This window comes from Anguilla anguilla, chromosome 13, assembly GCF_013347855.1.
Source record: "Anguilla anguilla isolate fAngAng1 chromosome 13, fAngAng1.pri, whole genome shotgun sequence".
Taxonomy (NCBI): domain Eukaryota; kingdom Metazoa; phylum Chordata; class Actinopteri; order Anguilliformes; family Anguillidae; genus Anguilla; species Anguilla anguilla.
In genome coordinates, this window is record NC_049213.1 from 16,276,516 (window position 1) to 16,303,122 (window position 26,607).

At 42.8% G+C, this 26,607-nt stretch overlaps 1 protein-coding gene across 3 annotated transcripts in view; it reads left to right on the forward strand.

The window, feature by feature from the left end:
• The window catches only part of LOC118211004 (Krueppel-like factor 15), a 22,138-nt gene extending 4,202 nt beyond the window's left edge, over positions 1–17,936 (forward strand). Inside the window, exons 3-5 of one of the 3 annotated variants that reach the window (XM_035387637.1) lie at positions 2,508–2,568; positions 9,293–10,523; positions 16,019–16,187. In XM_035387637.1, the coding sequence (XP_035243528.1) occupies positions 9,394–10,523; positions 16,019–16,187 (1,299 nt within the window). In that variant the 5' untranslated portion in view covers positions 2,508–2,568; positions 9,293–9,393. Of the gene's footprint in view, positions 1–2,507; positions 2,569–7,009; positions 7,198–9,109; positions 10,524–16,018 lie in introns of those variants that run through there. The other 2 variants (XM_035387635.1, XM_035387636.1) reach the window with 2 other exon arrangements.
• The last annotated feature ends 8,671 nt before the right edge of the window (positions 17,937–26,607 follow it).

A 26,607-nucleotide genomic window follows, 5' to 3' on the forward strand; every position in this document is an offset into this window, starting at 1 on the left:
CTGTAACGTGAGCCTATCCTGAAAGTATACGTATAGTATAAGTATAGTATCTGATTCTACTAGACTGCATATTTTCCAATCTGATTGATGGTTGGACTGGCTCAGATTATGAGCTGGTGTGACTGTACTTCAGCTGTCTCATCACAGACTGAGCAGTACATGCAGAGAATGTTTTTTTTTTTTTTTTAATTGGTCAGATATTTAAAATGTAGGCTAATTTGTAACAGCGTGTGAGGTATTTACAATTCCATTGCTGTAGTGTCAGACAGATTGTTTTATTTGGCATGTACACAGAATTGCAGTCATTAAGGAGCTTGTGCTGTGTCCAATCTTGAAATACGGATGGTCTCAGATGTCTTTGTTTTCTGTTAAGAATGATGCTGCTGTTTGAGTTTGTCCCCAGGGCAAAATGAAATAGGTCTCTCTGGATATTGCAAAAACTGTTTATAATGGTCCAGCTATAATGTATTCAAAGTTTTCCTCCAGCCCTATGAAGTGCCTATCATATTATCCCCTTGTGCTCTGTTAAATACAATAACTATTAATATAAAACTGTCTTTCACAACAACACATGCTGTTAATTGAAAAATATAAGTGAGAAAAGAGAGGCATCTTTTTAACAGCTGTGATGAAGTGACAGCTGGTCCTTTTAAGGATTTCCAACTTCATTAAATCATTCATGCATAATCTTTCATTCATTAATTTCAAGAGCTGTGCAATCGAGATGTGATGTTTATGGCAGACAAAAAGTTTTTAAGTTAGTACTAGTAACCACAACAAGAACAGCAACAATAATAGTTTATAATAATTTTTTCAAGAAAGAAAGAAGCATTTCTTTACATTTCTGTCATAGTAGATTGAATGTCTTTACTTTGATGGTTTGTCAAAAACCATCAAAGTAAGAGAGTATTTATACTCTGTATGCTATGGAGGCTTTATTGCCAGAGTTCTTCATAATGAAATTCCTCCATCCCCTGCCTTCTATTTCTTATTGTCTGAAAGTCGTTTATTAAATTCCTGTATCGCTGCTCAGAGGTTTCCTGCACAAAATTACTCACAGGACCTGTTTTAAGGCTGGATGCTGGGTTGAGGAGTACATCTATGTTAGAAGTGCCTGGTAGGCATCCTGCTGGGTTGTTCAAGTCACTTGGAGCATTCCATCTCAGGTGACCTCCAGGCTTAAAGATTTCCCAGCCTATCACACTAGTCTGTAGTGGCTACTTCTTACACGGACATTTTAGTCAGTACTGCTACTTGGTTCTACCTTATAACATCAATACATTATCCAGGTCTTTTCTGCGAAGCCTTGTTCCCATAGGGCATGAACCGTGCCTTTTGAACCAGTTAGACCTAAATTAATCCACATTTCACTACACCGTGGTCATTGGAAATGTGTAGTGGGTGCATCTGTTGTAGTGTAGACGAGGTAAATATATATATATATATGTGTGTGTGTGTGTGTGTGTTAAATGCTTAAAAGGTAAGCATTTGTTCAAATTAGTTCATTTTTTCTTGTAGCATAATAATAATTTAAAAAAATATATGTACATCTTTGCACATACATGTGTGCTTGTGTGTTTGGTTCCATACTTTCTCATCACCTGACCATGTCCATACATGTGCAGGTATTGTAAATGTTGTAGATGCATAGCAAACTGTGGCTTTCAATAGTATAAGATGTGCAAAATCATACTGCTCAGTATGTAGTTAGTAGTGTATTGGAAAGTATTAAAGCATATGGGTTCTGGATATTACATTACATTATTATTCTATAAGTTAATTTCCTAACATTATTTATTTGATAAATTAAAGGCATTTGGGAAAGAAAGTTGAAGATCATTTCTCTCTTACGTCAAGCATTGGGCAATAACCCTTGTTCTCCTCCTGGCAGAGGTTGGTTCCAGATACAGTTGCTGCAGTAATCCTTGGCCTGACTGATGTACATTTTGGCACTTATATCCGAGCAGTACTTTTGCAATATTTTCCTTTTTTAAAAAACTGGTGCAACTTGTTAACTTTCCATCAGTCCATTTGGAAATGTACAAAAGTCCATGCTTGCTTATGGGTTTGGTTTGGGTCTGAGTGTTAGCACTCAGAACTACTGCATGTGCAGAATAAGTTTTCTTTATTGTACCCAAAGTTTTGTCACCTTACCCCTGTTATTCTCCCCATTTGTGTGTGTGTATGTGTGCTCATCATTGCAACCCCCTCTGCTAATTTTGGAGAGCACAGACAAGTGTGCACTCTCCTCCTAGTGCAGACATTAAGTCAGAGGAGCACGCTTTGTGTGCTGCTTTTGCTGATTGCGGGTTTAAATCACAGGTGGGGCATATCCACTGTATCTTTGAGTACTAAGTAATAAGTACTAACCCTGAATCGCTTCAGTTTACTGTGTATGGAGCTGTATAAATGGATACCATGCCAGTAGCTGTGTAAGCTGCTCTGGATAAGGCAGTTAATGCCTTAGATAATGTAATGTGGCTCATGTGAGTTCTTCTGTTTTTCAGGAGTACAGTAAGCCGTGCTGTTTTGAGGCCTGGGAACTCAGAGGTTTGGCCAGTTTTGGAGGTGGGTCGAGCTGCTCCCAAATCTAAGTTCTTCTCTCAGACGTGATGAAAATGAGTGCGTGCGAACCTGCATGTGAATCAACTAGGATGAATGAAAGCCCAGATCCAATGTGTCAGAAACGCACTTTGTTCACGACCACATCCAGAGACCGCTTTAAGATGCAGGCATCTGAAAACAAATTGGTGAGACTAATACTAAAACTCCCAGGCAGGACACATCTCCTCCCTGCTCACTTTATTAGCTTTAGAAGGCTGAGAGTGGAAGAGAGAGTTTTGCTGGTTATGTCCAGTGTACAAGATCGTCCAGTACCTTGTATTTCTTTTTGTTTTGAGTCGTTAACCCCTTCGTGCAACCCCCCCTAGTGGCCATGATTGTTCCACATCCTGAGACTGTTAAACTCAGACTTTCAACTTAGTACCTTCGTAATTATTTTACCCTTGTTAGGGACAACCACAGCTATGCCACAAGAGGGAGCTCAACAGATTTTGTTCCCTGTAGATTCAACAGCTGCATGAGGAAGGAGACTTTCCTGTACAGAGCTGCTATTCTGTGGAATAGGCTACCAAAAAGTGGTTAGCTCAGTGGCCAACTTCAAGTCAGCATTAAAGGTGGTGGAGAGGTGAAAGTGTAAATGTTATGAGATTAGATCATTATGTATCAGTGTTATTATTAATATTAATTTTATTTTATTTATGTATTTTTAATGAATAATTGAGATTAATTTTCTTTAGAAGATATGTAAATAGTTTTAGGTTAGCAGCTATCCGGTCTTTGCTGGTCCAAGGCCTTTGGATTCTTTCCCAAACAGGTCTTCATTGCGTGAAGGCACCTGTTCTGTTTTGGATGTGCTAATTAGTTCATTGAAAAGAACCTGGATTACAGCACATGCCCCACACAAACAAGGAAGTAGGCCAAAGGGAAAGTGTCTAATCCTCTAAAGAGGATGAAGGCACACACAGGAACAACACAGCCATAGCCGTTTAAATCTGTGCATTACAGCAGGGGTCAAGAGATCAGTGTGTAACTCTTCCATGTTTACTGCACTGGCAAGCTTTGATTACGACTGCATTGATGCTATGAGGCAGTGAGCTCTTGCGCTGTCTTCGAGGGGAATGGTTTGCGCTCTAACTTGCATGTCCGGGAAGGTGCGGAGCAGGGATGCATTGTGGTATCACATGACTTGGGGGTGGAGGGGGGGGGGGGGTTCAGTCATACTTAATTGGTGATTAAAGTTGCTTGTTGCAATTTTACGACATTCCCCCCGCTTTCGCCTGCACATATGGAAAATAAACGCATCCTGCTTGGGCCATATAGCGTACAGGTTCTATTTCCGTTTGGTCCACGAGGCGTGAGTGCAATGAGAAGTAAAATCCGCCGACACACCATCAATTACGCGGAGGCGCTTAATTGCTTGCTGGCTCCCGGAATAGCTGTGATCACGCCTTCAGCACCCAGGAGTGCAAGGAAGCCAGCCGCCCGCTCAAGTGCGTTTTAATAGGCTGGCAACTTCCTGTTTGAGCATGCCTCTCCGCATGGCTCTGGCCCCGGGTTTCCGGGCTTGGACTGAGTGAGGCCCCCTTCCGCCTTAGCTGCTTGTTGTGATAACCCTTCCTGAATGGCCGCCTGACCAATCGCATTGACCTGTAGTAGCCCATTTAATCCGCCCTTTAGTCCAAACACAGCACTTCTAATTTGGTGCCTCTGAAAATCTTCCTGTCATGGCAGGTCTTGCTTTTCCAAACAATGTGTGTATATAATAACTCATGCACAAAATGGATCTCATCAGAATTAAAAAAAAATTATACATATATTTTATTATAATTTTGAAAAAACTGAGACCTAGGCCAAACTTTAGGCTTGCCAAAATCACCTGTCTGGAACATAATTTAGAAGAAAGAGAGCGCTGGTGTTCTCAGTAAAAAAAAGGGCCTGGTAGGCCAAGGAAGACCTCTACAGTTGATGAATTCTTAACATAATGAAAAGACACACTTCAGGAGGCAAGCATGGATGTGTCTGTGACTACTGTCCACAAAAGACTTCACAAATGGAGCTAAAGAGGCTAGACTGGAAGATACAAACTGCTAGTTATCTGCAAAAACAGGATGACCAGGTTACAGTTCGCTAAGAAGTACCTAAAAGAGTTTGGGAAAAGGGTCTTGTGGAGAGATGAGACCACAATCCACTTGTATCAGTGTAATAGCAAGAGACAAAAGGAACTACCCAAAATCCAAAGCATATAACATCATCTGTGAAACATGGTGGTGGGGATGTTATGATTTTGGTGTTTAGGCTGCCATAGGTAGTGGCTCACTTGTCTTCATTGATGATGTAATTGCTGATGGCAGCAGCAGAAGGAATTCAAAATTGTACAGAAACATCTTACCTGCTCGAATTCAAGAATATGCCTCCTATATCATGGGACGATACTACATCCTGCAGCAAGACAATGATCCCAAACACTGCTATAGCAACAAAGGAGTTTTTCAAAGTTAAACACTGGAAAATTCTTCACTGGCCAAGTCAATAACCCAATCTGAATTCAACTCGATATGCGTTTCATATGATGAAGAGAAAACGTAAGGGAATTTGTCCCCAAAACTAGCAGGAGCTGAAAACGGCTGCAGTACAGGCCTGACAGGGCATAATCAAAGAAGATACTCAGCACTTTGTGATGTCTATGGGTCATAGACTTAAAGCAGCTGTTGCATTCAAAGGATATGCGACAAAGCAAGGTACAGAATATAACTAAAAATGACATTAGATGATTTATATATTCTATTCATTCTTGTGCTTATTTCTCAGATTACTTGGCACAAGCAACACAAAGGGTGTCAAATAATGTTATATTTTATGATTTTAATGTTTACAATCTGGGTGTTATTTTTTGTATTACTGTGGTGCATGTAATGCACTTGGCAATATTAGGTTTCTCTTTTGTACTATTTTGGATTTATCATTTTAAAAAAAATTTTCTTTTGAAACATAATTTAAGCTCTCCATCCATGATCAAAATTTGAGGGCAATGTTATTTGACATGTGCCCAAAATGGGTACAGTTGACAGACAGATAAGAAGATTAAAGGCTCCCAGGTTTGATTTTATGGAATAAATCTGCTCTACTTTTATAATCAATTTTTTAAAAAGGGGTTCTCGGCTCTCTCTGCCTGACTGGAGGAGTGTGTGGGGCTGCATTTCAGCATGCATACAAGAGTTCTCAAAAATAATAAAAACAAGAATATAAATAAACAAACATTTTTTGTGCTGCACAAACTAGATGTTTTTCCACTCTGGCGCAGTGTCATTGCTGCTGCACAGAACGTCGTTGTTGTTGTCAATGTCATCTTTTCTACGAGAGAGAAACAAAAAGTGGCATTGACATGCACTCTCTCTCAAACAGATGCTGTGCTTCTCAAAAGGGAAAACTCTCAGCTGGCTCTCTATGTTTACTTGAAAACAAGCCCTGGAATCTTTGGAGGAAAAAATGAGCTGATATTTGGACACATTCAGTATATAAACACTGCATCAACCAAAGACACAAAGCAGTACTTTCTAATGGTGAAGTTCACGTATACTTTATCTAATTTAATATGATATAATACTCTTTTTTCCTACCTTCTCTTTCTTTACTTTGTGTGAATTTCTTAAATGGGGTTGGGGTTGGGGTGGGGGGCGTGAGTCTCCGTCTCCTGAATAACAGCTGCCGCTAAACTTGCGCTGGTTAAGTTACCTACCAGAACGGTCACTCTACAGGTGTACAAATGAACGACTGTGCTAGCGGACCACGGTGCATGGGGCGCTGTGCCTTTTCCTGCAATTAACTAGACCTCATTCGAAGTATAGCTTACCTCTTAAAATAAAATCCTTCATTTCTTAAAAGCTAGTTTTTTAAAAATATTTTGATTTACTCCATCGAAGATGATTCATGGGTATTTGAACGTGGTCAGTGGGAAATCAGAATGGGAATTGGTGTTATTTGTGTAGGTCTAAATATAGGCTGCTTTTGTTATGTTGTGCAGTCATTTGCGTTAATTTCTATTTTAATGTGATCTGAGAATCAGCCTTAAAATAATATCTAATTAAAGTAATCGACAAGAACAAACTGTAGGAAATGCAATGGCACGCTTTCCCCGCTGCAGAAAAAACAAAAGGCTACTTTAAAGAATTGTATGTGAACTGACAATTGTAATTTACATCATTCCGGTCATCTCCGGTCATATAGAAATTGAATGTCAGCATCAATACTTCCGACATGGACGCATTTGAAAATTGAAAAGGCAGATTAGTGTAACATGGAACGCTATGGCTGCTGTCCTTAAATTAACTATTCAGTTTTTCCAACTGACGACACACGCTGAGACCGGCCTCCAGGCGCCACTGGCCAATCAAGTTACACAGCGAGGACGAGCCTTCAGGAGACTACCCCTAATTTTACTCTTATAACGCGCACGCTAGCAGTCATGTGATAGTAATATAGTACAACTGTAGTACAGAGCAACGAGTCAGTCTGAGCGCCGTTTGGCATAGCAGCCCATCTCAAGGGCAAATACTGCAGCTATATACATTATTCTTCTCAGTCTGGGGCAAATTAAATCTTTGGATTTTGAGGATTTTCGATTTAAAAAAACTAAAGGTAAGGCTGTACATCTTGAATAATTTTCAAACGTGCGTGCATTTCCAAAGGATCCTTCTAAATGGAGAGGGGCGTGCGCTTCCCTCTGTAGCATACGCTGCAGCATGCTGAGCGTTGGACGAAAACATGTTTACGTTGTAGCCACGGAGTACTGTATCTGCGCTTATCCACGCATTTGTCCAAGGGCGTGTGGGCTGTAGTGGAAGTGCGTGTTCTAGCCTGCATACACGCCAACGCTGGACACTCGCTCTTTTAGAAAATAAGATGTGCAAAAACAAACAAACAAAAAACAGTGTCGTTAACAGATGATAGATTATGGCATATTAAGACCAATGCTCAAAGATAAACGACAATTGTAAGTTTGTCAGCTATTTGCCGTTTGGACTGTGGAAAATAATGGATTTGAGCATGTATTAGTAATCGGTCAATATGGTGTAACGAGTGCTGCAGAAATGGAAAACGCGTGTACATCGCTTCTTTCTTTCGTGGCATAAACTAGTAGCTATCTCTATGTTCATCATACTGTCAACTTTTACGTTATTCAGTTCCTGCTGAATTCCAAGTCCCATTGAATGATTCAAACTCGCTACAATTTATTTAGCAACACGGCATATATTATAATCCACATAGGCGGTAATCTATATTTTATCGCACTGTAGCAAATTAACGATGTTAAATCGTGTAAGTATTCATACTCTGGTATCTCTTGTATGCATAACTTGCGCTAAGGGTATTAATTACAAATCATTATTTTGGCATAATCTGTTGTGCGGGAAAGTGATTTATGTGTTATTAAAGGCCTGCGGTGCTCTTGCCTGCCGCACGCGGTGTGTTATGTTCATTATGATGACAGTTTCACAGGCGGGTTACTATCGGTCATTTTTGGCGGTGGGGCCAGAGAAGGGGGCGCGCTGCACCGTGAACTGTCACACAATCACGACCATTCACTACACTGAAAAACGATTAGTTAAATGTTATTTCTGTAATTGTGTTGGGAAGAACTTTTTTTTAACTGCAGCAAATAATTATCAGAGTGTGGAAAATACTCATCTGGGGATTGTACTGTATCTTAAATGTTTTTTGAGAGACGATACTCGGGCTATTCAAGCTGTAACATCTTGGCCACTATTTTTCCGAGAAATAGTTTGTGGATATGGATTCAAAAATGAACAATTAAGGACATCACTGCTTTTGAATAATTATAATTTTCATGAAATGTTCTACTACTTGTGATAATGGTTTTTCGCATGTAAATAATATAACAATAAATGTTGTTGAAACATGGTTGGTAATTGACTGTGAGGACTTTTTGAAACGTAAGTAGAGGTAAACGGTCATGGCGTTAAGCCTTGCTTTCAAAGCAGCCTTATGTGAACTTGGAATTGAAACTCAACATTCCATTCTTTTCAAATGCATTAGCTAGGAGTGAAATTTGAAAATAATCGTGGAAAGACTCTAGCCTACTTATTATTTTTAGCAGTTTATATTTCATCGCTGCCAAAAAATAAATGAACAACAGCTAGGTTTCCCCCGGATTGCTGTACAGTTTACTACACTCTCCATGACCTGTTGGTAGAGGAAAATTAATCTCATCACAATGGTGAAATTTCATCATTTATATAACTCATGTAAGCTGTGTTAAGAACGCATGATTCATTTTCTGTAGGGTTGCCTGTGCATGCCAAGCCACATATGTGTTGCATATTATCATAGCTGGTTTTGAACAAATCATTTAAATATTAGAATATAAAATATTTATATTTGATCTGATTCTGATTCTGCAATGATTAAATAGAAATTTATTACGAAATTGTGTCATGGGTAATATCAGCCTTTGCAGTTAATGAAGTCTCTTAACACTCTCCTCCCCCCCCCCCCCCGTCTCTCTCTCTCTCTGTCTCTCTGTCTGTAGGTACTGCCTAGGATACAGTATATTTTTAAATACAGCAAACATTTGCTGTGAGATTTGTCTGTCTTTGCTGGGCTCCTGTACTCATTTTCTTTTGGAAGTGGTGGTTTTTGGAAACTTGTATTTCTTTTTGCCAAGGGGTGTTCCTGTTGGTTACCCTGGATTTTGATTCTTCCTCTTTCCCAGGAAGTGCAAAGACAGAGGTGCAGGCATCTCAACAAACCAGCTGACACATTTGGCGCAAAGATTTGGGGAAAAGAGGAGACTTTTCATTGGCTGGGCCAGGAATGGTGGATCACTTGCTAGCGAACGAGGAGACCTTCCTGCTGTATGGTGGCTCCCCACCAGCCTATCACCTGTCGGACATGGTGACCGACACGGGGAGCTATCAGGTGCTGCCCTCCCCATTCTCAGAGGATGACGTGAGCGACTCGTCCAGCCTGCGGTCCTGCTCCAGCCCGGACTCCCAGGTGCTGAGCTCCAGCTATGGCAGCAGCTCCAGCATCGAGAGCCAGGACAGCATCCTGGACTTCCTGCTGTCCCAGACCTCGCTGGGCAGCGCCGGGGGGACCACCCCTCTCCCCAGCTTCCTGTGGGAGTCCAGGCGGGGCTCCCAGGCCCTGCCGGTGAAGGAGGAGAGCTTCGACTTCCCTGTCTTCCCAGCCGACCTGGAGGACCCCTGCGGGCCCTTCCAACCCACCCTGGAGGAGATCGAGGAGTTCCTGGAGGAGAACATGGAGGTGGTCGCTATGAAGCAGGAGCCTTGCGAGGGGGCGGGGCCAGCGGTAGGTTGCCGGGTGTTGGAAGCCGCGCCTCAGGCCCCACTCGCCGCCGGTGTCACTGTCGTCTCCGGCACTGAGACCAAAAGCACGTTGTCCAAGCTGGGCCTCAGCTGCGGAGCCGACGGGGTTAAAAAGGAAGCCCTCGGCAAGCCGGCTTCCACGGACGGGGGCGGGATGCCGGTCATCCTACAGATTCAGCCCGTCCAAATCAAACAGGAGCAGAGTTCCTGCTCGGGCCCCGCGGCCCCCCCGGCGCCCTCGTCCCAGCCCGCCTCCGACATTAAAATCACCCAGCTGCTGGTCAACATCCAGGGACAGACCTTCGCCCTGGTGCCGCAGCTCCTGCCGTCCGCCAGCGTCAACATGTCGTCCAAGTTTGTCCGCATCGCGCCGGTCCCCATCGCCGCCAAGCCGGCGGGGCTGGGGGAGGGCGGGGCCGGGGGCCAGGCGGCGGGCCTCCTGGTCGGAGGGCAGAAGTTCCAGAAGAATCCGGTCGCAGACCTGATCAAAATGCACAAATGCACTTTCCCCGGCTGCACGAAGATGTACACCAAGAGCAGCCACCTGAAGGCCCACCTGAGGCGACACACGGGAGAGAAGCCCTTCGCCTGCACCTGGCCCGGCTGTGGATGGAGGTGAGTGCGCGAGTGTGAGAGCGAGTGTGCGCAGCTGTGACTGCGCAGTTGAGAGTGAGTACTCGAGCAGGTGAGTCTGAATGTGCCGAAATGGTATGGCAGCCAGAAAGTACGTCAACAAAACCTGAATAATAGAGTGTTACGGTTTGTAGTCCTAAGACCCGGAAGGAAGTTTGCATTTTTGAGCCATGGGTTCTCTCATCAGATTTCCAATGTATTTTTCCCATAGGGATTTCGTTTTTTGCCGAAAATAAGGTCTGTGGCGAACGTAGGCCTAAGGGAGCTTCACGTTTTGTTGTATGGGATACATTACACCCATTAATATCACCACCGTGGATTTAGAAGCTGTTATGTGCTTTTAAAAAGTAAGCTGCTAACAAGTTGCTATATTGAAACTCTAACAACAATCACTTTCTGGCAACCATCACTCTAGTTTCAATACTAGTCCACCTGCACGCGACAACCGTTGTAGTTTCAATATAGCAACTTGTTAGCAACTTACTTTTTTAAAGCACATAACACCTCCAAAATTCACGGTTGAGATATTAATGGATGTAATTTATCTTGTAGAACAAAACGTGAAACCGTATTTGGCATAATGTTAACCACAGACCTTACTTTCGGCGGAAAATTAAATCCCTACGGGAAATAAGCATTGGAAATCTGATGAGGGAACCCATGGCAGAAGAAACAACCATGTTGGCCTACAAAAAGATCATCACTGTAATACTCCCTAGTATATCCCCGACCATCATATCGATGTCTTGTATCCGGGTTTTAATTGTCCTGTCTATATGCACTAAATATCTGAATTGGCATTTGCTCATACAGTACTGTTATTTAGTGTCTAGATTAATTAGATTAGTTAGGCTAGATTAGTTTTTATTATTTTTTATAGGCTCTTTTTTTATTTTTATTGCCTATAAAAAATTATTACCACAATGATAAGATTTCACTCTACCTCCAACGCAAGATGTGCTTTTATACACCAATACATTATTGGCAATAACACAATATTAAACAATATTAACACAGATCTTGCCGGTGTGAATTGCTGGAGATGTTAAGATCACCTATTGCCATGCTAAGGGATATAATTCTTCAGTGATTCTGCAGTAACAGTTGGTTGAGGTTAGCATGAGGACAGCTAATTCTATTTGGGCCTTGGGCCCAGTTATCAGAGTGCTCTTGCTCGTAACCTGCTTAGCTTGGCTCCCTTTTTTCTGAGTCAAGAGCGTCAGCAGAACCTTGGGCAGCGTGGTCCACAGCGACTGCAGCCCTGTGGGATATTTGACGTCAGCGACAGACTGGCTTTTTAACGTCTTGTTTTTTTATCCTGTTTAAACTTTTATTTTTTCCATCGCTTATCCGGAGAGATTAGATACGGTGCTTTGATGTGAGGGCAGACTTTGCCTCCTCAAATATGCTGTCTATCAGTTTGATGGACTGTGTTGCCAAACACGCACGCGTGTTCAGACCGAGAGGGAAAAAAGAACATAAAATGGAGAAATATATTGGCCTGATGGGAAATGTCCCGACTTTCCCTTTTTGTAAGAGCGATGAGTGACAGAAATGACATCTCTCCAACAAGGCTCATCATGCAGCCAGGAGACACTGAAGAGCTGCCTCTAAAGGCTGTGATTAGTGCTAGGATTTGACAACTTCCTAACCCCCGACCAGCAAATCCTGGATCAGCTTACTTAGAACTAATCCTGAAACCAATGCTTATGTGAAAGGACCTGAAAACTGATCCAGGGTCAGAATGTGGGGGCATGTTGAGTGGGTGGGCCTGGCTGACTCTCTGTGGGTCCTAAGCATCTGCCAATCAGGGCCTGTGGAAGTGCTCTTACAGCCGCCTTTTTTACGGCCTGGAACACGTAAGGCCTTCCTTTGCCACAGGCACTAATGGAAATTCATAATCCCTTCGGCCCTACTCCGCACATCAAAAGCTGCTGATTGGCATTGCAGCCCGTCTCTGGTCTGAATTCAATCAGCATATGTCCTCAACTTTGACTCATTATTAAATGCATGTGTAAATTTCTTTATTTCTGTAGGTTAGCCGTGTGAAATTTACAGTATTTATGTGAACTGTAGATAGGGTTTGTCCACTGTAAAGATAATGCCATCATTGGATGTTGGCAGGGAGCTGGATGTGCTTTGGGGTCTGGCCAAAGAATTCCCCTACAGCTGTGTCTTCGCACACCCCCCACTGTGTCACTGGGTCCAGGCTCACACGCACCGCAGAGCTTTGCTAAAATATGTGCACTGACTACACGCAGGGCTCAGTTGCTCTGCTCTCCCAGAGATACGGCAATCTTTTGTATAGACTCATCCATTGTTCCATAGCTGGTGGAGCTGGTTATACTGACACGTTGAACTATAAGAGTGTTTATTTGCGGAATGGTGCTCTCTCTGCACTGTGTGGCGCACATAATATCTTTTGAACAGGGCTATAATTGCAGTTTAAGTGTGACTTTTCTTGGCGTGTAGCTTTCTGCTGGGAGGTTGCAAACAATGAAGAGTCGGCGTGTCATGGCATCTCCTACTGTGACATGTGAGCTGGGCCAGCGGAGGTCTGGCACATCTGAGTGCGTGTTCCTCATTCTAGTCACAGTGTGTGTGTGTGTGTGTGTGTGAGAGAGAGAGAGAGAGAGAGGGAGAGCACTAATCTGTGGATGAGTGATGTACTGTGTGATTCCAGGTCCCGAAAGTTCAACTGGCTAATTTCCTGAGCACTCAAGTTCAAATGCAGACGAGAACGCGTCGAGTTCAAGACTGTGACCTTTGCCTCTCAGTGCTGAGGGGAGGTCGCCCCTGTGGGAGTAGCAGATTTTTGTGAATGGGCCCATGCATTGCTGCAACCCCTTTGACCCCACAGGGCACTGGTTCCTCTTGTGCTCTACTGTACGTCTGCAGCCTTGAGGAGGCCTCCCTAAGTCTCTCACGCTAATACGCAAACCTTGAGCTTTAGAATGAGTCCTGTTATTGTTTGGGCTCATTGTCCGTGAGCGAGCATGGCTTGTTACAAAGCGATCAGTCAGCCTTGTTACGCAACCTTGCCCCAATAAGCCAAAAGAGTGGGGGAGGAACGCTGTTTCACATGCATAAAATGACATTTGTATCTGACAGTAACGTAGAACATCATACCATACAGCATATTTTCACCAGATGATGTGCGTGTTTAAATTACTATTGTAATGCGATTGCTTCTTAAAACTCCTAGTGTCTATGTCAATGAAAACTTCAACCTTTAGTTGTCCAGGGTATTTATTTATTTTTATTTTTTTTTTACTGACAGTGACTTTCACTCAATGTGAGAGAAAGAGAGCAAGAAAGAGAGAGAGAGAGAGAGAGAGAGAGAGAGGGAGAGAGAGTGACTGCTGAGAGAGGACACTGGGCCTAAGTGAGTTTTGCACACAATTACACTGGAGGAAAGGGCCCTGCAGAAGTAACAAAGGCTGCCTCCTGAATAGTTACCATGACCTCTCCTGTGGAACGTTTGGCCCGCCGGTCCGTTTGAAAAGAAAATGGGACAGAGTTATAAGTTTCCTTGCTGAAAAATTAGATTTCCATCCTGGGCTGGAAGTTTGAAACAAACGCACAAAAAAGCAATATATTATTAATTTGACTTTCGTGGGGGGGGGGAAAATGGCTGGAATGAGGTCAGCGGGCACGCTGCTTTTAACGTGGTCTGAAGAGAATGAATCGGTGACTGTTTTGGTAAGCGGCATTCTCACGTGAGGAGAATACTGAACAGGAAGAGACCGAAGCAGGAAAGGTGATACAGCTGGATGTAGCCAAATAATGCCTGTACAAGTCCAGCTTACTGGAATTGGGTTTCGAAGTATAACTTTTTTTTAACGCTTACTCTAGCTATAATGCTGTGTTTGTAAATGTAAAAAAAGAAAGAAAAACAATAGCTGCTTGTTGTTCCAGAAAATCCTTTTTTTGTAGATAAATGTGAATGTAGCTCGAGTATGCTCTTAAGAAGTTGGGCAGTTTCGTCAATGCCAGTTGGACGTAATGGAGCATGCTTAGTGTATGATGTAGACACATGTGCATGCGAGAGCAGGGTGGATCTCTTTACAGTCACACCAGGTTTTAAGGAGCTTTTCTCACCATCTCGTGGCGACGGGCCATCATAACAACATCTGCGATCAGTGAACGTTTGAAGACAAAGAATCTTGCCACGACCGCCTTGTGTTTGTTTACACGCTAGCCGTGTCGTTTTTCATCATTTTTACGTGTATCGCTTTCAAAGCACGCAACACTTTCTACGTGATAGCACGCTCGGTGCGTTCTTTTTAACGTTTGGGCCGGGGAGTGGAGGACCAAGCGATGTGGCGCCATTCCTTTATGGTGGGACGGGGGCTTAATTTTCACTACTTTTCACTGCATTACTTTTCACTGCTGCCGGTTAACGGGCAGGTGTGCCACCGAAGGGGCCCGGCGTGGCTGGCGCTCCGGGCGCAGGGGGACGACATGGGTGAGGAGCCCTGCTGATGGAAGTTCAGCCAGCGTGTCACACAGGCGGTCGGCCGAAATCGATCTTGCTCCGGGGGGGCGAACGGAACAAGCAATTTTCCTGCGAGCTTTTGGAGCCTCGACCGCCTGCTGTCATTTGGGGGGGGGGGGGGGGGGAGACCATCCTGATTAAAGCACGTCGGGCTGCGGTGAATATCCCAGGAGCCACATCAACGTGTGGGATGGGGTTTTATTTTTCACCCCCGCAGTTATTTTTACTTTTTTGACTCGGTTAAAGAGACCCCTAAGGCAGCGAGTTGTGTCTATCCTGCTGTAGATACCGGGGGGTAGCGGCAGGAAGGCAGAGGCGACGTTTTTGGTTTTTTGGTTTCTGAGTGACTGAAGAAAGAGGGCAGTACCCGTCTTGGCTTTGCTGGTTGTTTTCTGTTTTGTATGCGGATCAGATGTGTGTGTGGCTCTCTGTTTTAACCAGACGAGTGTGAATAATTTCCAGCGGTGCCATGGTTGTCACAGGTGGTACTAATTAAAGAAATAAATTCTGAACACTACTTCTGCACTCCCTGAAATTGATTTAATTCAGGTGCACATGGGGCAGTAGTAGGTCAAAACATCCAAAGGGCATGCAAATGTATTACTGTGTGTGTGTGTGTGTGTGCATGTCTGTGTGTACAGGAGTTGAAATGTTTTATTATGTGATATATCCTATTTATCACAACAAATCCCTCAATGTGTGCCTAGATCTTTTGAAGTGAAAATTGAATCTCTGTGCAGGAAACACTGAACACCTTTGGCTGACCTGTCTGACAGTGTTACGATACTATTTTATGTGTGCTGCATGTGACATGACAGTACATGCTCATTGAGGACCATTCTACAACGCGAGTGTTGCCTGCTTTAGCTCGCCCAGTTAAAACTCTATTTGATATAAATTGTGGCAGAATCTATTGGTTGTCTCTGGTTGTCAGGTTTTTGCAGTGTACCAATCAGCACTGTGTGTGTGTCTGTCCCAGGTTCTCGCGGTCGGATGAACTGTCCCGGCACAGGCGTTCTCACTCGGGGGTAAAGCCGTACCAGTGTCCTGTTTGTGAGAAGAAGTTCGCCCGCAGCGATCACCTGTCCAAACACATCAAAGTCCATCGCTTTCCAAGAAGCAACCGGACAGTACGCACAACAAATTGACCCTCAGATAACACCGCAGTGGACTAATGCCAAGGGAAGAGAGAGTCTCTGTGTGTGTGTGTGTGTGTGTGTGCGCATGCGCGTGTGAGTGTTTGTGTGTCTGTGTGTGTGTGTCCATACGTATGAGCACACGTGCGTGTACGTACAAAATACAAATGAAAGGCTTGTTTATGGTACTGTGATAATTTATTGTTTAAAAATGAATAGATAAACACAAAACTAAAAAGAACACTGTTACTCAATATTATTTTGTATGAATGTTTTTTGCAGATTGTATTTTTTCTGTTTTATGCAAATTTTTAAAATGAAAACATCAAGCTATTTTATTCTAAATACAGTTTTTACAATTTCTTAGGAGTTTTATTTTTCGTGGACGTACCGACCTTTCTTGTTTTTATGATCAGCGACTAATGGGTTGAGGCTCCTTGCGTTGTTAAATGATAACAGCTAAGGAAGGTGAACCCTTTGTTCTTTTGTTTTCAACTAAATATTTAACGGTACTCTCTCTCTGCTTCCCCCTGTTATCTGAAACATGGCAATTGGCACTACTGACACTTACGCAATTTTTCACAATAAGCTATAGGGGAAATTTGGCGAATGTTCCTTAGCATTTATTGTTAATGAAATACAAACGATGAGCCTTGATTCTTATCGAGGGGTTAAAGGCGGGTGGGTTGTCATACAATCAATTTGAAAAGTGAAACGACAAAAAGAAATGCGCACATGGATGATTGTATATCTGTATGTGAACTGACTAGCCTTCTGATCAGTATTGATACATCATCTTTTTATTGTTTGTATTATGTTTTTGTCATTTTTGAAAAACCTATTTTATTTTCTTACTATTTTTGACTTTCCTTTAATGTTAGTAGATCTTGGAAGGCCATTCTTTTGGAAAAACAAACCCTGTTTGGCCTTAACAGCATTCTTAGAGGGGGGGGCCAATGTTAAATTTTGGCATGTTTAGGAAAGAGAAAGTATGTGTTGGGTAAATGCTGTCATATAACATTGTTATAAGGAAAGTTAAAACATATGATCGCAGTCCTCTAATACTCTCTAAGATCCATGAATATTTAGTTCATACAGCTCTGGAGCTGAATGTCCCATTTTTCAATATTTTTTTCTTACAAAAACTGCCTCAAGTGATCAAAACTTGTTACTGGAACACCCATCAGCCTTGTATACACATGGGAATATTAGGTGCACTAGTTGGCTGGAACTGGAAACGTTTGGTGCTAAATTCTTGGACAACCCAACAGCAACCTCACGACCTGCTGGGAAATGTAGCCAAGGTCATTGTTGAGTGACGGACATGTTTGTAGTCCAGTGCTTTCCTGTATTCCATTGAACAGAGCAGCAGCTTTGTATGTTATAAATGTACTATGGCAGACATGTGGGTCTGTCATACTGTGTATAGGCCTATAAGTCCATGTGTGTTCTCAGAAAGATGCTGAGGGACAGTATACTGTACAGTGATGCATTCCTTCCATTCAATTTTGAATTATTTTAATGCTTGTAATAACAGGTGTTTATCACATCCTATGAATGTATGTAAATAAGCAGAAATGTACATAACTGCATCTATATGAAAGATTATTATAAATAACATCTTAAGTCTGTGATTTGTGGAAATTTTTAGTGTAAGTTGCAAACCTGTACATAACATAACAATTCAGTACATATAAATATATTATATTTTTTCTTTGTTCTACATAAGACACATTTACAAATAAAAACAAAAAACATACATTTCTGGTGATTTTTTCCCCTCATTTTTCTTGTACTATCCTGGACAGGCTATTCCAGAAATGGAATTTGTATTTAAATGAAATGTGGTCTTGATCTTGAGTTCAAACTTCTCTCTTAAACTGCCTTATTTGTTCCTGTAGTGTTGCGTGAGGAGAATAATAATTTTGCTTGGAGACCTAGTTATTTTTCTCATACGGGCATGTGCGGTGAGCTCTTTTTTCCATGCAATGCAGCACAGAGGTGTATAGTAAATGAGCCATTTATTTCCCCTCACTGAACTGGTGGTCTTTGGATTTCTTGATTACTTGATAGTATTTAACTGTTGCCTGAAATCCAACGTAACTACAGTGACTTCCTCTCTCTCTGAAATCAAACAAACCAAAACAAGTTTAATTCAACTCTAAAAGAATGTTCAAGCCTGTTTTGGATGATTGGTTTGTAAGGTTTTATTCCCCACCAGTAATAAATCGAGCGTGAACAACAGGCCAAAAAAAAAAAGCCGTCCGGTTTTTCTGCCAGGGCCTGTCCTATTTTTCAGGCCTTTCCTGGGCTTTGCAGAGTTAAGGCTGAGAGGGAAGAAGTCGGTTGGGTTGTAGTTGTCCCAGCTCAGATTTACACCCTACCATCCCATGTCAGTGGGGGGTTTAGGTGGAGCAGCATTTTGGATTTAATGCAAGCCATGTGTCGAGGGCCCCTTGTGTCCAGGGTCTACCTTTAGAGGGAAGAGGCCATGCTTGAAGGAGGGGGACATAGGCTTTAAGGATTTCAGGAGCATTGGCCCCTTTCTGTTCTGTGGAAGCTTGTTGATATCAGCCACATCTTGGAGCATGGAAAAGGTCAAAACAGTGACAATGCCTCTACCCTGGGACACAGCAGTAGTTTGAAATGGACAGGTAGGCTGATGTCAATTAATGGGAAGAATTAGTCTGGGTTGGCAAATAGGTAAATGCATTTTAACAGCGCAGAGCAGTGAATAAAGCCAAGGATTTTCCGTTTAAAAAATGCCGGTGGTGTCCATTTCGAAGATACAGTATGCCTGTTACGTATCTTATCAGTGTTCCCGGATTTTAATGGTGTTCAACCAAACGCAAGGTTAACTGTGTGAAAATGTCCTGCCAAAGTCAACTGCTTGGCACGTTAATGGTGGTGTATTTTAAGAAGATGGACATCCATGCAGCCATGGAATCCAGGTAATCCCAGGTCATTTATAAATACCTGCTGACAAGCACGGAGCCAAAGCATCGTCGGGAAAAACACGTGCATGCGCTCGTGTGCCTGCACGTGTAAACGCGGTGTGGCGTGCTTGCTTGTATGTGTGGATGCGTGTGTGGTACTGTATGTACATATATGTGCGTGAGTGTGTGTGTGTGCACGTGTGTGTGTGTGTGTGTGTGTGTGTGTGTGTGTGTGTGTGTGTGTGTGTGTGTGTGTGTGTGTGTGTGCACGTGTAAATGTGGTGTGGCGTGCTTGCTTGTATGTGTGAATGCGTTTATGGTACTGTATGTGTACATATATGTGCGTGAGTGTGTGTGTGTGCACGTGTGTGTGTGTGTGTGTGTGCACGTGTAAATGTGGTGTGGCGTGCTTGCTTGTATGTGTGAATGCGTTTATGGTACTGTATGTGTACATATATGTGCATGAGTGTGTGTGCGTGTGTGTGTGTGTGTGTGTGTGTGTGTGGCGTGCTTGCTTTTATGTGTGAATGCGTGTGTGGTACTGTATGTGTACATATATGAGCATGAGTGTGTGCGCGTGTGTGTGTGTGCGCGTGTGTGTGTGTGTGTGCACGTGTATATGCAGTGTGGCGTGCTTGCTTCTGTGTGAATGCGTGTGTGGTATGTGTACATATATGAGCATGATTGCTGAATTATATGTGCTGCAGGAGAAGGCAATGTCCATTGGTGTTACTTCATACTGCACCTCATTGTTTAGCCTCTTTCTGTGCCAACAGCTGCACACCTCTTAACCCACCATCCTGCACCTGGGGGGAACTGCCCTCCTCATTCTCTGTGCCTGGCTTATCCTTTCTGAAAGAGCTCACGTTCCTCTAGAATTACACGCAGTAGAAATCAGGGCCCATACTCATGAAATATCTCGAAGTAGGAAGGTTGATCCAGAATCAGGTTTCCCCTGTCCACAACGTAACCTTATCCAATATAAATTAATGGGCGAAACTGATCCCAAATCAGTGCTCCTATGTTGAAAAGCTTGATGAATACGGGTGCAGCACGTTACTCTATTTCACATTTATTTACTTCTCTGCTTGACTTCGATTTGTGTCTGTTCATATTCACTTTCTGTTCATATTTCACTGTTGTTTAAAGTAAGATGAACTGGTGTATATGTTTGGCAATATCAAATATCTGACAGGCAGATTGTAACCAGAAGCATGAGAAGACCATGCTTGTTAAATACTAGCTTAGCAATATATGGCAGTGCAAATCTGAGAGAGATGCTAGCAAGCAGAGTACTCCCAAATGTTCCGGAAGAATGACTTCAGATTTGGTAAAAACTCACAAATCTAAATCTCTTGAAATCTCTGCTTTCCCAGGAACGTCATAGCCATTTGCCATGTCAGCCAATGCTGAAGCAAGCTGACATTTAGCTATTTACTGGATGGGCAGAGGGATCATAGTATTAAATATTAACCTGAAGCACTTTTTTTTCCTTTTTTTAAAACCTTTTTTCATGACTGCCATGGAACTCCATGTTAACATTTAATTGGATTCCTGACTGGTTGTCCTGGCAACACTGGAACCCTTTGATCCTTAGTTGTAAAAAAAAAAAAAAAATGCAGAGCTCCTAACTGGACTGTCTAACTAGCAGGCAGTGACCCTGAGACAGCGACTGAGGGAGACGGGCCGGAGCATGGGGGAAATCATCCTGGGACGTCCTGTACTCTGTGGCACGAGTCTAAGAGATAGAAAAAATAAATGGCAACAAACAGCATGCTGGCCTGTGACCCTTTCTGTGAATCAGATTAGAGCAGGGACAAATGCACTGTGCTGGTTTTACTTGTTTTGCATTTTGTTTCATCAATGACACGCTTCTGCTGTCATCCCCTGTTCAGCCCTCCACCAATTGCCATTTTGTTGAAGGTCAGTTCACAGCAGACTTTTCTGATGTACTTTTTCTCTCTCATTTTCCCCCTCACTGGAACCTTCCACACCCGTTAAAACACTTGGGGTTCCTCTTTGACCTTCTCTCTACAAATGTCACCTTCGGTTCCCTCTGACATAATTTCAGCAGAAATAGCCCCTGGGTTACAGCGTGCGCACCCACACCGCCACACCGCCACACCGCCACACCAGCCTTTCCCCTGGCTCAAATCTCTTCATGCAGAAATTGCAGCGTGCTTCTTTTTGCTGACTGACCTTCTTTTTCTTTCTCCTGGACGGTTTGTCTTTTCAGCAAAGTGAAAAGTTCAGGATATAAGGATCAAACAACCCCTTAGATCAATTACCCAATTAAAGAAATACAATTAGATTGATTTATCAGCTATTCCCTGCTCAATGCATACTTGCTGTCTAGCTTTAAATACTCAGACTACGCTCGCTCTACAGTGTCAGCTCTTATTCCCTGCACCACTTATTCCTTCCTGGTTAGGCCTGTTCTCTCTTTATGGTCCACTGACTGGAAGATCCCATTGGAGTTGTCCATTCAGCCCTGCAGCTGGGTAAGGCTCACATCTTTGACCTTGGAAAAAGGTAATGAGATAAATTCAGTCAATGAAACAGAAGGCAAATCAATATGCAGGAAGAAGGTGCATAATAAATACAAATTCAATGCAAAAATGCAAAGGAACTAATGCATTGAAATTCTGTTGCTAATCCCTTGTCCAATAGGTGAGAACCACCAGCACCTTGACCACTATGTCCAGGAAGGTCAGTGTTATTGTGCCTCCCTCCTCTCCTCTCCACACAATAAAAGTTCTTGTTGAATAAACCCTCCTGCCCTATCAAAACTGATTACAGGATATCCTAAGTTTAAATTGTTTTCATCATTTTTTTTTTTTTGGACCTGGGATCGGAAAGCCTATGACACAAGCTTAAAACTGTCCTTTCACATCCACTGAAACTGGCTTCTACAATGTTAATTTTATGATTATCTGTGTGTAAGTCTCTGTAAGTCATTTTGAACAATCAGAATCTGTATTTGTATTATTGCCCATTCTGTGCCATGTTTCCCCAACAGCATCTGTAAGCCATTGCACACAAGCAAAGTTTGTCTATTTAAAGCCTCTTTGTTTGAGCTGACCTGTAGGCAGTGATGTGAACCAGCTCTTCCTGCTGCAGTGGTCTGATTGTGTCATGGGACTGCTTGATGAGCTGTTTCTGTAGCAAGATTTAGCTGATTGCAAATCTTTTATTTCTGTCTCTGTTGTGTATTTCATGCAACAGCTCCCTGAAGTCCCCATGTTACCCCTCTTTCCCTGACTGACATAGCGCCTGATTTCTACTGAGCAACTAAGGTCCAGCAAGAAGACAGTACTGCTAGAAGATAATGGACGGATCACCTGATGTCGGTATAAATACTGAAATAAAAGCATTTTAACCTCATAATTCATTACTTTATTTCAAATCTAATGTGCTGGAGTACAGAGCCAAAACAACAAAAATTGTTTCACCATCCCAATACTTTTGCATTTAACTGTACAATATATTTGCAGCTAATGGTATTCAGATAAGCATTTCAGTTGTTTCTAATTTAAACTGAACGTAGTTGTCTGTAGTCACTGGATAACTGTAATTTAAGTACTGGTCTATTGTTTTCCTAATTTGGAGTAGTTTCACCTGAGGGTATTACTCCCCCCAATCAGCTTCTTCAATTAGGTAATCAGCACCTGGTGTTTATAACTTCAGCAGTGGCACACGGCCGCCTCCCTATCAACTGGCGTCACTCCTTTCAGTTGCTAGTGCTGACTTGAAAGAAAGCTTGTCTGACCTCTCCTTACAGATTATCCGAGCATAAATAGTTTTTTTGTTTTCTTTTTACACCCAATGTGTCTAATCCCGATTCCTGTATGCTTCATGTCTCGTTCCAGAAGGCCCAACCACCACAGGTACAACCTGGCTAGCCTGTTCTATCCGCCCCCGTCCTCATCTAAGGAGCTCTCAGTGGCGGGTGAACCATGGAACTGCCAGTCAGCTGTCCAGAAAGCCAACTTCATCACTGCCTACGCCAAGAAGTCATCTCTTCACCTCCTGGCTCTCACAGAGACCTGGATCACTCCAGACAATGCCACCACTCCAGCTGCAGTGTCTCCGGCCACTACTTTTCATCACACACCCCCAGGGCCTCTGGCCGAGAAGGGGACACCGATTAGCTTATTTCTCTGTGATGGAAATTCTGTGTCTACTGTACATAGCGCAAACATTTCCTCCTTTGAATTTCATGCAGTTACAGCAACTCCCCCTTCTAAACTCCATATTGTTCTCTACTGTCCTCCAGGTCCACGCAGCTGCTTCCTGGATGAACTGGACACCCTCCTGAGCTCCCTCCATGAGGGCGGCACTTACTAACTTGTAATTCTACCGGGTGACTTCAACCTCCCACCAGAGAGCTCAAAGCTCCCAGGTATCCAGTGTCACCTCACTCCTCCACCTACAAATCAGCATAATCAGCACCCCCAGAATCTCTCCGCTCCAGCAGAACCTTGCTGCAGGCTGCCAAGTGGAAGTGGAGAAAATCCAGATCCTCTGACGACCTGACTGCATATCACACCTTGCTGGCTCTTCTCCACCTTCTCTTTCCGGCTCATTCCTCCTCCACCCATCCCTCCTCTATGCAGATGACTTTCTGGCCCAATTTGAAGGGAAGGTAGCTATTACCCAGAACTCCTTTACCCATCCAGTGATGCCCCTTGCTCCCCAAAACAAACCCACAGCTACAGTGACCTCCTTCAAGAAGCTGGAGGATACAGACTTTCTCCAATTCCTGACAACTCGTCGTGATACTACCTGTCCACTAGACCCCACTAGACCCCCAGCTGTCCTCCAGTCTACATCTGGTGAGCTCCTTCCTTGTCTGTCCTCCATCTTTAACAGCTCCCTTGCCTGTGGCTATGTTCGCTCTGACTTTAAGATGGCTCATGTTGCCCCACTCCTTAAAAAAACCTACCTTAGACCCCACTGAATTTTGTATCCGGAATTGTTTTCATACGTGGTTTGTTTGCTCAGTTGGAGTCTACATGTGAACTATTTTCACTTGTGTTCTTATATATTGTCCTTAAAGCTTCAGAGTCATCACAGACGTAGTGTTTGCTGTGAAAAAGCTTCAGTTGGTTGGCTAGTTAATCATCATAGCAAGCTTAGCTAGCTGTTAGGAGTAGCCTTTGCCATGCAGATTGCTCTTTCATGAGAGCAGTTCAAGAGACAGCCAAACCAAAGTTTATTTGCATTTGATGTGAGACAGCCTTCCGCAGATGCATATGCGGTGCATATGCAGGTTTAAAAAATGCATTGAATCACCTGAATTGCCTAATGCCCTGTGCCTAGGCCCCAAAGTCTGCCTCAAGAAATGTGTGTTTTAATTTTCCAACAAGGTACTGAAAAAGCTCTTCTGTAAGGTGATAGGAAAGCTGAGAAACCATGGGGATAGAACCTCAAAGAGAGAAAAAGAGCAGGAAATGGCATTATATTAGTTTTTTATTTTTTATAGACACTGATTGCAAAATGGTTCGGTCTGGCCATCTGGTGTGATGTAGTTCCACAGTGTGAATCTGGTCAGGACCCAAAATCCTTTTGTGACCCTGCACCCCCCCCATCCCCCCCCCCCGGCCAACCACCTCAATGCAACTCAACAGTGACACAACTCGGCAGACAGCAGGTCAGACTATTTCTCCACTGAGCCACGTTAGCCAGATTCTGCTGTTGATCCTTGAACTCTTTGTTATTCTATTCTTATTAGTATTTCATTAAATAAGTCGTTATTAATCTATTATATTTTACAAAGCAGTAAAATATAATATATTTTAAAATATAATATATATAATAGTATAAAATATTTTTTATTAAGTCGGATGTAATAACCATTGTACCAGCAAACAGGGTTTTTATTCATCAGGGTGATTCCATGGCATTTGAATAGGTTTCATAAGCCCCTATTCTTAAATGATACATAAAGCTGGATACCCTGAGCTGCCCTGTCACACTTAAATTTCTAAGTGTTTAGTCAGGTTGATTGCTTGTTAAGTAAAACTTTTGTACAAGTGAAGGTCTTATAGGTCTGACTGGGTGGGGGTGGGGGGGGGGGGGGGGGGTGAGCAGGGAAGCTGTCCCTTACTTTTATGGGGCCATCCCCAAAGGTATCAGATGATCCATGTTAAGCAACAGCTTTCTGTGGCCAAACCTGAAGCGGACCACACAAGATTGCACAAATCTGTCATTGCAGACTCAGTTTAGCGCACTGTGAAATAGCAAGATGCTGCTTCCGCTGTCTGATAAAGTGTGCGTGTGTGTCACTGCGTGTGCACTGGAAGGGAGGACTTCAGCCAGTTTTGAATAACATTAATTCTCTGTAGGTCATCCTCCATACACCGTGGCACATTATTAATGTGTGTGGTATTTCAGTTTGATAGATATGTGCCTGGCTTTCTATTGTTGTTAAGAGAGCATAATAAAACCTGCAAAAATGGGTTTATTCATTTATGAGCTCTATGGGTTGAAAGTGTTACGCAGCATGACTGTGAAATTCATTTGAATTAAATCTGCTGTGTTGAAGAAAAAATGTCTAGAGAATTTTTATGAGAAAAAATGAGCAAAAACTAAGCAGACATAAAGAATAACACATTGTTCTGATAGGCATGCCTTTGTTTTACATGTGGATTTCGATATACACCATGAAGCACATACAAATTGTGTCTTTCATTATACTTTAAGGAGTCGCTCTGCCTAAAAGAAAATGTTAAATATTTCCATGTGAGTGAGATGCGTCTTAAAACCAAAGACTTTGAAACGTGGACAAATCAATAAGAGCTGAGAACCTTGCCCAGCTCAGAGACCCTGAAAGCTACAGTACACCTGTAATTTATAATGAGTTAATAGTTAATTGCCAACAGTTCTGTAATAGGTAAGTGGCATCACTACCACTTTAAGCCTGTTGAAGAAGTCAAGCAGAAGTCTATAATTTAAATTAGAATACAAAAATTGTATTAATGCAGTCATAATTGGGTGTCTCTCTGTCTCTCTCTCCTTCCTCTGAGAAATTTAGATTTAGTCTTAGTTTGAAAGAGCATATTCTTCCCATTTTGAGCATACATTACCTGTATTGTTTGTTACACAGCCTTCTTCACTCATCTTTAATAATTGTTAACGGTAATGTAATAACATGGATACTTTGTCAACTTCATATGAAATGTGGCTGCTTAAACATAGCACATAAATAAAAAACACTGCTCCATGTTGCATTAATCTCGGTAATATCACAATCTGCATAACCTGGCCTGTGCTACATTGGGTACGCTAATCAGATTCATCTGTTAGCTAGTGAGAGACATGATGCAACACACAATGCCTAATCGCCTCTCTGACCTCCATGTTACTGACCCCCATGCCAACTGCTGACGTCAAAGGGCTTCACCCGCAGTCAATATTTGTGCAGAGAAGTACGGGCGCAGAGCTTATTTTCAGGGTCCTCAGTTTGTCCTGACGGTGACATAAACGATTTTTAA